General features: G+C 38.9%; 3 protein-coding genes and 1 long non-coding RNA gene across 4 annotated transcripts; 2 read left to right on the forward strand and 2 right to left on the reverse strand.

Annotated features, from left to right (window-relative positions):
• Nucleotides 1-518: 518 nt before the first annotated feature.
• On the reverse strand, nucleotides 519-1,967 carry LOC118433013. Its single transcript, XM_035844534.1, has 2 exons — nucleotides 1,744-1,967; nucleotides 519-1,146 (listed from the first exon to the last, which is right to left on the reverse strand). Exons 1-2 carry the CDS (start codon nucleotides 1,917-1,919, stop codon nucleotides 639-641), a joined length of 684 nt encoding a protein of 227 aa, XP_035700427.1. The 5' UTR covers nucleotides 1,920-1,967; the 3' UTR covers nucleotides 519-638.
• Nucleotides 1,968-3,430: 1,463 nt separating this feature from the next.
• LOC118439531 lies at nucleotides 3,431-6,749 on the reverse strand. The gene is made up of 2 exons (XR_004837470.1): nucleotides 5,780-6,749; nucleotides 3,431-3,793 (listed from the first exon to the last, which is right to left on the reverse strand). It is a non-coding gene; the product is annotated as an uncharacterized LOC118439531 (long non-coding RNA).
• A 422-nt stretch (nucleotides 6,750-7,171) lies between these two features.
• LOC110861199 lies at nucleotides 7,172-8,194 on the forward strand. Its single transcript, XM_022110312.2, has 4 exons — nucleotides 7,172-7,308; nucleotides 7,384-7,478; nucleotides 7,559-7,676; nucleotides 7,735-8,194. Exons 1-4 carry the CDS (start codon nucleotides 7,242-7,244, stop codon nucleotides 7,986-7,988), a joined length of 534 nt encoding a protein of 177 aa, XP_021966004.1. The 5' UTR covers nucleotides 7,172-7,241; the 3' UTR covers nucleotides 7,989-8,194.
• A 1,936-nt stretch (nucleotides 8,195-10,130) lies between these two features.
• On the forward strand, nucleotides 10,131-11,390 carry LOC110861202. Its single transcript, XM_022110315.2, has 4 exons — nucleotides 10,131-10,267; nucleotides 10,365-10,453; nucleotides 10,804-10,921; nucleotides 10,988-11,390. Exons 1-4 carry the CDS (start codon nucleotides 10,201-10,203, stop codon nucleotides 11,245-11,247), a joined length of 534 nt encoding a protein of 177 aa, XP_021966007.1. The 5' UTR covers nucleotides 10,131-10,200; the 3' UTR covers nucleotides 11,248-11,390.
• The last annotated feature ends 3,694 nt before the right edge of the window (nucleotides 11,391-15,084 follow it).

The following is a 15,084-nucleotide window of genomic DNA, read 5'->3' on the forward strand; positions in this document are numbered from 1 at the left end:
GATTGATGCAGCATAACTTTTATATTTGCAAGAAATCAACGGAAACTACTTTATTATCGGCGATGGTTTACTACACAATTACTGCGGTGATGTCAGTTACAGTCCGAACTGCGTGATTGGAAAAATTAATTAAATTGCATAGACAACCTTTGGTTTCTAGTGGGGAAATACGTATTTTGACGTATACCAAATTATTTGCTAAGTACAGATTTCCTAAATAAGTGAAAGTTCATTTATGATACATATGTATGTGAGGAATACTATTCACAATTTTATAATGCAAAATAGAATTTAACAGATATGGTGTCGTTCATATTTGTGGAAGCACGAAGAATAAACTAGTTTATTAAGGAGATACTTTAAGGGGATGCACCTAGAATTTAGAATGTGTTTCCTGTTCCAAAGGGTTTCAGAGTGCACATTTAATTATACATACATACCACCGAACCAATATTCTTAAGAGCGAATGTATACAGAATACATGTATTTACATTAGCTACGTATTTATTCTGAATTGATCAAGATCACAGATTAGATTCTATTTCCCAACGTAATTACGAATATGTAGTAGTGTACTATTCTAGGTTTCATAAACAACTACGCAATACATATATTTATAAAATCCCCACATTTTATCCTCACCCAGCCATTTTATTTGCCTTGACCAACGTAAGCGACATGGTTTGATTAAGACAGAAATTCTGTATAACTAATGGTGTCCCACGGTCGATGTAGTTTGATCCAAACTTAACCTTCAGGACTGAACAGGCTCTCAGTTCTCGATTAATTATCGATCTTTTCCGCCCACTGTGACACGTCAGCCCCATTATTTTCTTCTTTAAAACGCCCAATATCTTGTCGGATGAGTTATGGACTAGCGATGCCATGGTCAGGACACAAATGTTATTCAGCGGCGTGTTTAATCCGAGTAGTGGAAATAGCAGGAAACCAGGCATGGCTATTTTGTCGTAGAAATTGATGGAGATGAAGAGGCTGATTATTTCCATGGTGGGGATGCCAAAAACCATCACGGGAATGACCTTGTTCATCGGGTAGGCGTTGAAGAATTTCTCCAGGATTTGAATACACCGATAGAGATTGATGCATTTCTTTGTATCTTGGTCGCTTTGCAGGGTAGAAATTTTACTATAATGGAAAAAATATATATTTTTGTTCAAGTGTGTATGTAGTAACCAAACTTTAGTAATTAAATTATTTAAACAAGGACTTTAGAAATAATAAAACTCCTCAAAAAAAAAAGATTGTTATTGCTAATTCAAGAAAATTAGCATAGGTATTCCAGATTAGAAAACAGAATTTTTGGCACATCTATTTAATCTGACGACCTCATAAAAATTCTAAGAATCTAGTCACGCAAGTATTGATATTTCCCTATTAATATTGCTACCGCTTGGTACTAAAATTATACCGGTCCGTGAAAGTTTGCTACCGATATTGTAAAACTTTAATATCGAGCTGTCACTACACTGCAAATAAACTGGTGTCAATTCCGCGCGGTGTAGTCACATATAGACACCACGCGGTGTTAATACGGGCAATTAACACCGCGTGGTGTCTATATGTGACTACACCGCGCGGAATTGACACCAGTTTATTTGCAGTGTACATACATGGTATAACTTGTTAGTATCACTTTGGTAGAGTCATTAATACATATATGAATACCGCTTGGTATTATTTTAATACCGAATTTCCAAGAGTGTATTTCTCCTCTATCCTTACTTTTCAATGATCCTGAAGTAGAACAAGATACAGATTATCCCAGCACAAAGAAGGTAGAATATGTACACCGTACATCCGAATATCATCTGGAGACACATCCAAGTCTCGAAAATGTGTACGGCCAACATCAGCATCCAGCTTGTCTTGTCCGCCATTTCTCCACAGTTAGGAAACATGGAGAAGATGAAGGGCGCCGTGCAAGGCACGCATTGCAACAAGATCAGCTGAAGGATTACGAACGAGAACCCCGAAATTTCAGCAACTTGAATGAATAGCTTCATAATTTTGGCACCCAGAGAAAGTTCAAATGTTGGAGTATCTGGTTAAAAATTCCATCAAAATAATAACATAATGGGGGCATTCATTACAAGTTTGGATGGTTAGCAAAAAACATTCGTGCAAAAATTCATTTGCAATCTTGGGCATCGAAAATATTTGGAAATATTTCGAAATTTTTTTTCAACTGCGAATTCGAATGAAATACGAACTCGAAATGAGTTCCCCCAATGTTCACGATCCCCCAAATTTACAACCTTACCCTTCAAGATATACTTCTCAAAATCCAGGAATGTATGAATCACTTGAGTTCCCGCCATATCCAAAGAATAATTAAATTTCATCCAGGATGCGACGAAGTAAACCATGAAGAAGGTGAAACCTTGAAATTTTGCCGTGGTTGTGAGCGGACCGAAGCAAAGGTTCAGAAACAGGGCTGCAATGTACATCACGGAGAGGACGCATTGTACCCGAAACAATAAAATATGTCCGAAACTCTTGGCTTTGATTAATCGCCCAGTTTTGGAGTCGAATTCGAACGGAACACATTTCAAGATTTGGCAAAGTCTGAGATTGTTTTTAAGCATGGGAAGAAAATCGGAGTGGAACATTTTGAAAGAAGGATGAAATCTGACTAGTTCCGAAATACTCTTTTTTCAGGTGTTCGTTTGTGACTGGTTATGCGAAATATGTATTTGCAAGGCTCGTGTATTTACATAAATAACGCAATCCCAAGTTTTACTGCGTATTTGGCAAGATAATTAATGCTTGCCTCTTTCCAGGATATATTTAAATATTTCTTCAGTAATCTTAATTAAAATGCTCTGATAATGCCGTAGGTAGATCGTTCATTGCCGAGATTAAAATTTGAATCAAGATATGCGTGGATTAATTATGTTCGGAATGCCCGTGTATAAAAGGTCACCACGTGCCTACTTTTGTGGCACGATACTAAATAACATTCTGGTAATTAAGGTGAATCAATTTTATACGCAGTTAGATAAATCCGTACAATGTACATAGTTTGGATGGGATTTTAAATAACAGAAAAACGGTTCGATTCGGTTCTAATTACGGAGGAATTTACATAACTAGTTGGTGAAATAAATTAGACAGAAATTGAGCGTTAATACAAATGATGATTTTCATATCGTAGCTTGAATGGATCCACATATTAGTTTCGTATGGCATTGTTAGGTATATGTATGCCTACATAGATATGTATATGTAATTAGTTATGAATCTGTACATCACTCCAGCTTTAACTCTCTTCCAATAAATACTCTCCTCTGTCTCCTCTCACTGTGTACCACTTATTTATGTATAATCATACATACATAACATTGGTGGACCTCCAGAGTACTTTTTCTCCTCTGACTGCCAAGAAATTAACTTTTACATACATAATCTCTTAAAGTGCAAATTATACAATTTATTCAAAATTAAGTACACATCCTTTCCTGACAAACATAATGCAATTTTTCCACGACGATGCCCCTTTGGAACTTTTTCAGTCGACGCACTGACCCCTCACCTCCCCCGTCAAACCTGCTCGAAGCTCCCGAAAGTGTATTTGTTTCTGGCCGACGTTTTGACCATTTACGTGACCCTATTGACCCTGACTCTGACCGTGAACACCAGATCGTCAGCCCCACAGACAGTTCTCAGTGCGGTGTTGTGACTGATGACTTTGGAGATACCAATAGTGATCCACTTCCGCTGTCGCACCTCCCCTCGGCCCCTGACCCAGATCATTCCGCGTCGAGCATCCTCCCTGGAAATATAAATGATAATTTGTTAAACAACCAGGTACGTCCTCCTTCCGTTACTTTTATACGCGAGAATCAGCCAGTGAACTTCGTACCAACCCCGGAACCTTCGTGTCCCCCGAACCCTCCTCCTCCACCCCCAGCCAACACATTTTTCTTCGGACCAAGAGCATTAAACCCAGACGCAGTTTTTCAGTTTCCGTCCTCTCCATCCCCCTTCATCCGTCCGCCCCCGCCAAACCGACCTCCAGTTCCTCCTCCCACTCCAGCAGCTGCCACCGCCAACATGGCCGCGAGGAATTTTTTTACCGGTAGCCCTCCACAACCAGCTCCTCTGGTTAATATTAATCTCGAAATGCCAAAATATGGACATGAACTATCCAAGCTCGGACTTCGACTTTTTATTCAGCGTTTCCAGCGCTGGGCGGAAGCAAAACGCTTAACTGTTCCTCAAGCCAAATTAACTCTTCCCTTGGCTTTCTCCAATGCCACTGCCCAACATTATTTCACGATCAATTTCGCGGAACAAGACAATCCAGCCATTGACTGGGCTACCTTTATTAACAATTTTCTGACCAAATGCCCAATGGAGGTTGATGATCATACGTCCGTCCTGGACCTCTTAAAGTCCCCAAACCAGAGCTCGAGAAAGCATCGGTCTACTTGCAACGACTTCGCGCTGCAATGTCTGAGGAATACACACGCCATGCAGAACCAGATATCATTCGACTCCTTATGGACAATTTGGACCCTTCCCTACGTCAATTCCTCGAGTGCAAAGGACCTCCTTTGACCTATGGTGACTTAGTGTCACTTGTGAAGCATTATGAAGACCGTGGCCTGCAGAAAACACTGACCCCTCAACTCCAACCGCCCGTAACGATTATCTCCCCAACCGCTCCCCCTCAATCTGTTGGACTCGACGCATTCGCTGGCCTCCACCAGGCCCCCGTAACCCCACTAGCTCCGCCCACGGCTCAGCCTAAGCCCGTGAATTATGCAACTGACGGAGGACTGTCACTCGGAGTGAATTTGACCAATGTTAAGAATATGCAAGGTCTGCTTAATCACCTTAGCGATCTACAAGCTTCTATCATGCGACTTAATGTGTCGCCCTCCCAAAATCACGGCTCAAGATCTCGCCCAGATCAGTCCCAGGATAATCGTGCGCCTCGTCCTAACGGACAACGCCCCTCATTTGAATGTTACTACTGCGGCATCCGCGGACATAGAATTATAGAGTGTCGCAAGAAAATGCGTGGTGATGATGGCCTTCAACTTAACGGCCGAGGGCGTGGTCGCAATGGTGGGTATCGTAATAACGATACCTCCGGTGCTGGCTACCGCCGCGATAACCGCCGCCGCGACGACTCTCCTCGTGACCACCGCCGTCGCAATGACAACCGTGACTACCGTCGCCGAGATGACTCCCCCCGCGATCAGCGTCGCAATTCAGACTTTCAGCAACGCCGCCATGATGAATCTCCCCGTCGCCGTGACAACTTCCATCATAATACTACGGATCGTGACAACACGCGACGCGAAAACCATCAGTGGGATGAGCGTTCAACGCGTACCCCTCCCGGTTCACCGCCCCCGTCGGGAAACGCCCGGCTTTGGGCAGATTGATCTGCCCACCATCCCTGAAGCCTTTAAAATCTATTCTACGTCCATCGTCCCCCTCCCTTGACCCTGCTGGACCACGACATGTCACCTTTAACCAAAATACGATTGACTTACGCATCAACCTACAAGATTTCTCTGCCAATCATGGCCCAGTAACAATCGACACTTTTATCAATAATCAACGAATCACTGCAACAGTCGATAATGGTGCCAAAGCCTCAATCATTACAGAAACCCTTGCTGTTGGTTTACCCCGGATTAACCCAAATTTACCTTACCGACTGTCGGATTTTGGCAATCATACAATTAGAGATTGCGGCCTGGTCATTCTACCTCTCAAAATCGGCACAAAACAAGTGACATACCCGTTTTTCGTCGTCCCCTCATCACCGTGTCCTCTTCTTCTTGGGCATGATTTTCAAGAACATTTCCTCCAGCAACGAATCCTTTCGCTGTTTAATGTCTCCTATCCTTGGTTCCGTCCCGTATACAAGCGCCCCGCAACGATTATTCCATTCCTGCGATAACAAAGAAATTATGCAATCACTAAACAGAAATATGGACATGAAATTACTTGATGCGTCTCAGCGGACTCCCGCGACACAACCAGAACAACCCCCCAAACCCCAACCACTTCTGCCATCCCTAACAAGTTCACCAGCAGCCTCGGGGCCCTCACGGCCACCACCACCGCCATTACCATCAGCCCTACTTTCACCACCAGCCGCACTTTCTCCACCACCGGTAGCTGCAGCTGAACTTTCACCGCCACCTTTTCTTATGGATCTGACCAAACTCAAAATCAATCCCAACATTTCGCCTTCTACGAGGGCCAAGTTGCTTTCTCTGATCACGGAATTTAAGCATATTTTTTCATGGGACCCAACCAAATTAGGGCGAACCGACCGTGTAGAATTCGATATTGACACCGGAGATCATCCTCCCATTAGAATGCAACAATTTAATCACCCAGAAAAGATTCACAGAGACATCAAAAGTCACGTCGACAAACTTTTAGCCCAAGGAATTGTACGTCCCATCCGTGGGTCATGGTCCTCTCCTTGCTTTTTCGTCCCGAAAAAGGATGACGACGGCAACCTGACCTCTCAAAGATTTACGGTAGACTACAGGTCCCTTATCCGTATTACCAAAAAGATCCAGTGGCCACAAACTCGCATTGATGATATTTTTCAGTCCCTGCGTGGCAAGAAATATTTCACCAGTCTCGACTTTACCTCAGGCTACTACCAGGTACCAGGAAATATAAATATGAAAAAATAAGAATCATATTGTCTTATGTTGGTTAAATGCCAAGGTGAGACGAAAATCTGTGCAATAAGGTTTGACCTCTATATAATTAGCTAAATTTTAAGAATTTAGTAAGAAAAATCAACACCGATTACCAGCAACCAGATTTTTAAAACTAGGTATTACATCGATATGTTAAATATTTACTTAATGCCATTTATCCTTAGATATGTATCTACTTGGTAGCGTACATATTTGTACAGATGGTGCTCCATGATTACACAGAATTTGTTGGATAATTCACTTATTTACTCGATCATAACGTATTGACCACACCCTGAAAATAATAATAATCACCTCAACATATTTACATAATAGTGCACAATAAAATCCTTAGAAGCTACATTTCCAAGTTTCCCACGTCACCCCAGATTTCCTGGATTGATGTATATTTGCAATTTCTGTTTCCCCATTGTACACCGAATTCCCAGTGGAATATAAAACTCGACAGGCATCGCTATCTATTCACTTGTATAGCCCAATTCCCTATCAGTAGTCGTATTGTAAATACATTTCGCAATGTCTCTACTACTTTTCATCTGCACTTTGCAAATTTTTGCAATTTTTAGTCCAGCTTCGGCACAAAGTATGCACTGAAATTTAAAATTTATGTTTCCAAAATTTGACTATGTAACCTCTCATCTTTTGATTTATATTTCAGCAACTGGCCCTCCTCCTCAAGACTTTCCAGTCTTTCCGGTTCTGCTTGGCACCGTGGATTTGAAATCGTACTACTACAACAGCACACTATTTATGGTAAATCCCACAAGAAAATACGCCTGAAATTATTAAAATAATTTTCCAGGTAAGAAATCTCACTTTCCCCTTTTACCTAGGACTGGTTTGCCGCTAGCCGATACTGCGAGCAGTGGGGAATGCGCCTGGGCGAAATAAAGACGCAAGCCGAGCAGGACTTTTTTGATTTGAAAACTAAAAATGAAGCATTTACTGGACGTAAGTGGAGAATTTCTGAATTAATTGTTAAGACAATTTCAAACTTGCTTTGAAATAGAATTTTGGATGGGAGCGCGGGATTCTGTGTCACGTGACCAATTCACCTGGGACGGGTACGATTCTTGGGAACAACTGAAATTAGGCGATTTTGGACAACGGTTCCTCTTTTATTCACCTCAGACGTGCGTAACTTTGATGGCGTATGGTTCCTTCGGGGAAAGTGAGACTTTTTGGTATTCCATGCCATGCGAAAATGACTGGTTCTCCCCGTTATGTGAAGGTGCTAATCGACATAATCCGTACAGGTTTTAAAATATGTTTGTTTTGTGTGGATAGAGATAAAGATAAAATTTGGCATTAAAATATAAATTTAGCACATTTGTCGTGTTATTTATAATGAAACTGTAATTCCCAATTATATTTTAATAATTCTGATAGTATCATACATAATCCTGACAGACTTTATGTAAAACAATCGTGGGAATAAATAAAAAATAATAGTACTCAGCACTGCAAAATTACTGACGATTACATAAATTTGTGCATATACAGATATATAACTTTGCCAGATATAGTCAAAATGATATAATATGCATTTAATTCTTGGATAGATTATGTTATATACATGTACGCATTAATACATATATACTATTAAATGTCTACCACTACATTCTAGTTTAATTTACACAGTAGATCTAAATAATGATCGGTTTCAGATTATTCAATTGTGTCAAAGTTGACAATTTTTGAACTTTATTTTCACGTGAGATGTTCTATCAAGCTATCATTTGTTTCCCAAAGTGACGGGGCTACTGGAAAAATGATGCATGAATTTGTATGCAATTTTTTAGATGTGCAATAAATTCGAAGTTGAAAGAACGGCGCGGAATTTTTTTAAAACAGGTATTCTTGCTCTTTCGCGAGGATGCTGAGGGAGCATGGGGTAGATGCGGGGAAAATATATTTGAGTAACTGACAATCGAACCTTTTTTCAAGCTACACCGGGATTGCCTAACGAGTTATATCCAAAAATTAGGAATCATTTGGCGCTTATCATTCCATTGAATTGGCCCTTTGAGGAAAAATAAGTATATACAGATATGTACATACATGTGTCTTGCATCTGATCATGTATCTAAGCACTTAATCGAAGTAAGATAATCAAGGTTAACCCATTCGAATCTAGATATTCAAAATTATCCTAAGAATTCCGGGCACTAATTGAACTAATGCACATTAATAAATATTGAACAATTATTCAAAATTTACTTTTCACTTAACATTTGCATACCACATTCTAAGAATTTTGTGGTGGAAACAACCGTTACATAATAAATATTTAGACAATTCCAACAAAAGGCTTCCAACTTTGATCGCATTTTGTACCGAAATACAAATATAAAGTAATACAAACTAGCTAAGCAAACTTTTAAATGTCTGTGCTTACACTTAATTCCCAATACAGCTTACAAGGAAACATACCGAGGTGTCCAACGAGTTAAGGGTCGACACCTATACCAAAATGACCACAATACATGACTTATTAAACAAACTGAAGGAATTTCCGTGTAAAATTCACTTTTCGTCAAGTTGTGACGATATTTGTGACGAGCGCATGACCATCGGGTTGCCAGAGAGGGAGAGGTCGGCCGCTGAACGATCACGTCGAACACAGAGAAGCGTCGTCGTCTTCACGTCGTCTTCAGAGATTTCAAATTCTATCAAATTTTGAAAACCACTTGAAATTTTGAAAAAAAATTGAAATTTCTTCAAAATTTCAAAATTTTCTCACAATTTCAAAAATTTCTCAAAATTTCAAAAATTTCTTCAAAATTTCAAAATTTTCTCAAAATTTCAAAATTTCAAAATTTTCTCAAAATTTCAAAATTTTCTCAAATTTTCAAAATTTTCTCAAAATTTTTTCAAAATTTCAAGTTGTTTTCAAAATTTGAAATCTCCGAAGACGACGACGCTTCTCTGTGGTCGACCTGATCGTTCAGCGGCCGACCTCTCCCGCTGCCAACCCGATGGTCATGCGCTCGTCACAAATATCGTCACAACTTGACGAAAAGTGAATTTTACACGGAAATTCCTTCAGTTTGTTTAATAAGTAATGTATTGTGGTCATTTTGGTATAGGTGTCGACCCTTAACTCGTTGGACACCTCGGTATGTTCCCTTGCTAATATTGATATAACGACATATGTGCCTATTGTACTAATTCAATTGTCGATTTATATGTACACAAATCTCGAAATTCCAAAAAATTGTTAAGTAATGCAATAAACTGTTTACCATCGAATACAAGCATTAAATACATATGTAAGTCAGGTTCGAATAATACATAAAATTGTAAAGAACATAATTCCAGCTCTTCCCACGTCAATCGAAATTCCTGGAGCTATGTACACACATATTTGCAATTTCTGCTGCTCAATTATCCGGCGGAATATAAAATGCAAACCCCCAATTAAGAAATTCACACTTGAAGCAAACTATTTACAACATTAGACTTGTTTTCCAAAATGTTTTTGACACTGTTGATCTGCGCTTTGGAAATTTTGACAAATCTTAGCCCAGCTTCGGCACAATGTACGTACATAGATATTTTTACTAATGTACATACACATACTGCACCCACCCATTCTGAAATTTGACTAAAATTTGTATCAATTTATATGATTTATAGATGATGGTCCACCCCTTCCTCCACCAGAGACAACCCAACTCGGATACGTGGATGGGAAATCGTATTACTACAACGATTCACAAATTATGGTTTGTTTGAACAATTAATTCTATGAATTACTTTCATATTTACTTATAAAATTTAATAATAGCGTTAAAAGCTTGAGATTAATTACATTCTATAAGAAATCCATTAATAAAATTAACTTCCAGTGATAGGAGAATCCAGCGATATTCATGTATGATTCTACCAAAGTAGTATTGATAAACATTGATATTTAAGTAGTGCTTTACCATGTCTTTGTCAACTTTTAACACCAAGCGGTAGTAACTTCAACACTGAGAAATGAATACCTGTCTGATTATTTACATATTTCTAACTTGCATCCTTAAATTTTAGAATGTGATACGTAATCATTAATTGACTCATCTCTTTCCAGGACTGGCAATCTGCGAGTCAGTTCTGCCAATCATTCGGTTGGAGACTTGCTGAAATCAGGACACAAGCCCAGCACGACTTTTTTGTCGCTAAATCCCAAAATGAAGGATTTATAGGGCGTACGTACATGGAGATTTTTTTACTATTTTAAACTGATTGGATTTAAATTTTACTTTATTTTCCAGAATATTGGCTTGGTGCGAGAGACTCTTCCACGGTTGGGCAGTATTCTTGGGACGGGATTGACTGGTCACGTGACAACAGATTGAAGAACTTTGGACAGCAAATATTATTATATCACCAACCTCAGATGTGCCTGCTTTTCGAATCCTACGATTTGGGAGCAGGGTACAAGAGGAGTTATTGGTCTACACAGCCTTGTGTAGGATCCTCGGCGGCCATCTTGTGTGAAAATATCCCGAGAATCAATTACTATAAATTTTAAGAGTGTCTTAATTGAGGCAAAAATTAAAATTAGGATTGTTCATATTTGATTATATTTAAATCTTGGAAATTAAGAGCTGGTTCTTACAACTATCTAAATAAATAAACCGTAGCAACAAAATGCAGCAATAGATCCCCCAAGAATTTACCGTGAGTACCCTCTCCTTGCTTACTTATCTCGTCATTAGCAACAAAGACACAGTCTGATTAACACAAAAATCCTGTATGACCAACGGTGTTCCTGCAGCTATGTAATTGCTTCCGACTTTCAGACTCATAGAGTTCGTAGCCTGCAATTCTTTTCTGTTCACCTTGCGCCAAGTGTGTCCTTCAGTAAGAAATTTGGTCCTTAATCGGTCCGACTTGATGGACAAATTTGCCGCTAGAGTTTGCAAGATAACATTTAGCAGTAGCATATCCATATACATTCGTGGGAAATAGAGAAATGCTGGCATCGGAATGTCTTCATAGAGACGAATCATTGTGAAAAAGGCGAGAATTTGTACGCTAGGGAAGCCTACGAGTGACACGGGAACTATTATTCGACCAACGCAGTGGTTCAGCTTGATTTCCAAGAGTTTCGTTTGCTTGTAGAAGTCCAGAATGGCTCGCGGTGAGAGGGTCGACCTGTCGAAATGTGTCTTAAAATCAAAATTTAAGACTGAAGTTTTTAATTGTCAATTTGAAATCCGAGTTAAGCCTGACAGACTTAATAATGCTTTATTAACGAAGCTGGTTATGCGTTGTTGCATTGTAATTTGCGTACCAGGTAGCATTCAGAACGTTCAAGTAGTCCAACAAATACGTGAGCCCGCCGTAGTACACTTGAATAAAGTAGAACATCGCGGACCACAGACATTGAACAGGAATGAACCACTCGATAAAATAGACGAGAAACTTGCTCAGCATTCCGGGAGTGGAGTTAACTTCACTTCGGGTACACTTGTCAAGAAATATGGATCCAAAATAGGGTGGGGCGCATATATTGTTGCGCAGAATGAACAGCTTGACGCTAGGTGTGACGCAGCACGTGAACAGAACGAGACGCAGGGTTATCTTGAAAAGCCGGTCTTGGGTTGTGGTAGGATAAGTAGAATCTATAAGTGGGTTATATTATTCTTAGAAATCCATAGTTGAAAGCGGTATTCATACATGACTCTACCATTCTGGCATTGATAGATAATACATATCTCAGTAGTAAAGTTTTACCAGATCGGTAGCAAAAATTTTTTGCACCATGCTATTTGAATACCAAGCGTAGAAAGTAAACCAATTAAATCAAGAATATCAAGTTCAGTGTGACTCTATCAGACTTATGAATATCTGCTTAATTGATATAGGACCCTCCATAAATTATGTACGTAACGCAAGAGGGGGGAGGGGGGGGTCTAAGGCTCAATTATATCGTGCCTATGTTACACATGTTAAAAGGGAAGTCTAGAAAATCACGATTTTTGCATTACGTAATTTATGGACGGCTCTTAAGTATTTAACTTGTTACATACTTTTGATTACATTCTGCTCGAAGAGGATAACAGAATTTAAAAAGTTAATCGAGCGTGGTCCGGCTGCCACTTCCACCGGAAAAGTAGGGACGTTATGTGAGCAACAATTGGCATCAAACCCTGCACTTGTTTTACTAAAGATTTCTCTCCTTCTAAAAGCATTCCCGTAAAGAGGACACAGGTATATGTAAAGTGACAAAGAAGGTGAAAGTTTGCAAGGAAATGGACAAGTGGGGATCCGTTTGGTAAAATTTTGCCAGAAGTGAATTTAAATGGGAGAAGGGCGAGAAAGTTGCATATTTTCAGATGGAAGGAAAGGTATGAGAGAAATTTGTTCGTGAGCATGGCGAGCTGGAATTTATTTTTGTGTTCAAAAACTTGATAATTTAGGCGAGTATGTTCGTATTTCCGTATTTATATAGGTTGGTGCGGAATAGGAAATATTTTGTCAAATGTTTGCAGCTATGTCGACCTGCTTGTTTAATTGGGAATAATGACTTTTAATTGCGGTTTGATTTCGATAGTAATGTTTGAAAGAGTGTTAAATTATGCGTACCTGGATATTCGGGTAGGAGAATTTGTTTTGTTTACAAATACTGACATTGGCCTTAGATCAGGCTAAGGCCGAGGTTGACAGGTACACAGGTGTACAGACCATTTACATATTTATAAGGGGACTAGCTTTAAAAAGGTGGAGGCCAGGCCATGGTGTCCATCGCATGTTAATTACAGCATTTTCACACATGTATCGGTCATATGAGTTTGTGGATGTGTGTAAAACTGCTCAATATCTATCACTACTTTATTTTACAGCTAGTGAAGCAACCTAAATATGCGTGCAGTCATATATGTTTGTAATGATAGATAAGTGCATGTGTACATCGACAAGCATGATATTAAGGTATAAATTTTGAACCCAAACATCAATAAGTATCGAGTGCATTAAATAATGAAAAACTTCTAAGAAATTCAACTTAATATCATTAATAAATGAAGTTAAATTGCGAATTTATTATTTCATATTGTAATATGATACATGTACAACAATTCGGTACATAATAATAATAATAATAATTTATTCTGAAATTCGTACAAGGCTCATGGCCCATAGAATTACAAGTTATTACAGTGTTGGAGTAGTAAATCGAGTCCATAAATACATCATCTCATCATAAAATTTTAATTGGAATACAATTTATTATAATTATTTGATAGTTGCATTAGTTGTGTTAGTTCGGTTAATGGTCAGATTATCTTCCTCCAGCATCAATCTCCGCATTCTTAAGACCTCATTTAAATATTTGTAAATAGAGTCAGCATGGCCAATTTTATTGCAGAGTAGACCCATTGTTTTATCCTTTTTCCTTTCTAGTTCTCGTATCCACATTCTACTACCACCGTAAACCCTACAGTTCCACAGCACATGAAAGATAGATTCCTCTTCCTTGCAGTTACATATATTGCAGATTTCATCAACATTTAGTTTATGAACATATTTCTCATGGTAGAAGGATGTTAAATTTAGTCTCGCTTGTCCTATTAGAGTCAATTTTTTAAAAGTAGATTGAACTCAAGATAAGGGGCTGGACCTGGTGTCAAGTTAATGAGTTCTTTGTAATGGCTGTATCTTGTGGAACAGTTCACTTTACTTATGTCCTCTTGACGCGAAATATCAATGACTCGCTCCAGCATTGCTGGGATAAGAGATGCATCTAAAGAGTGCATAAAGTTTCCATAACCCATTTCTTCTAATAGCTTATTTACTTGTCCAACCCAGTTCAGTGGACCATACTCTCCGCTCCTCAGCTCCTTATGTAAAGCAATAAAGCATCTCTTAGTATAGCGATGCTCTTCCATATTACAAATCCTCATCATATAGTGCAGGCATTGCTTGATTATGTGCATCTTCATATAGGGAACTCCGCACTCTAAACGAACAACATATCTAGGAACGCATCTACTTATACCCAACAGCTACAATTCGGTACATGATACACTCTAAACAAAGTTGAGCAACGCTGGTTGAGCAAAATGAAATTGATCAAATTTTGTTCAACGTTGGACAAAATTTATGCTTCTAAAGGGTAAAATTTACACAATAAAGTTGTGCAAAGTATGTTTTACTCAACATTGAACAAAATTTGACTTTTTTGCTGATCAAATATAAAGTTAATCAATTTTGGGCGATAAATGAACAAGTTGATTAATTTTTACTCTACGCGTTGATTAATTTTTACTCTACGCGTTGATTAATTTTTACTCAACCTGTTGAATAAGACCAACTCTGCCTATTTATCAGCCACACGGATGCTGTCAGTTGGTTACAGCAAGTT

The sequence above is a fragment of the Folsomia candida genome, unplaced genomic scaffold, assembly GCF_002217175.1.
Source record: "Folsomia candida strain VU population unplaced genomic scaffold, ASM221717v1 Fcan01_Sc038, whole genome shotgun sequence".
Classification (NCBI taxonomy): domain Eukaryota; kingdom Metazoa; phylum Arthropoda; class Collembola; order Entomobryomorpha; family Isotomidae; genus Folsomia; species Folsomia candida.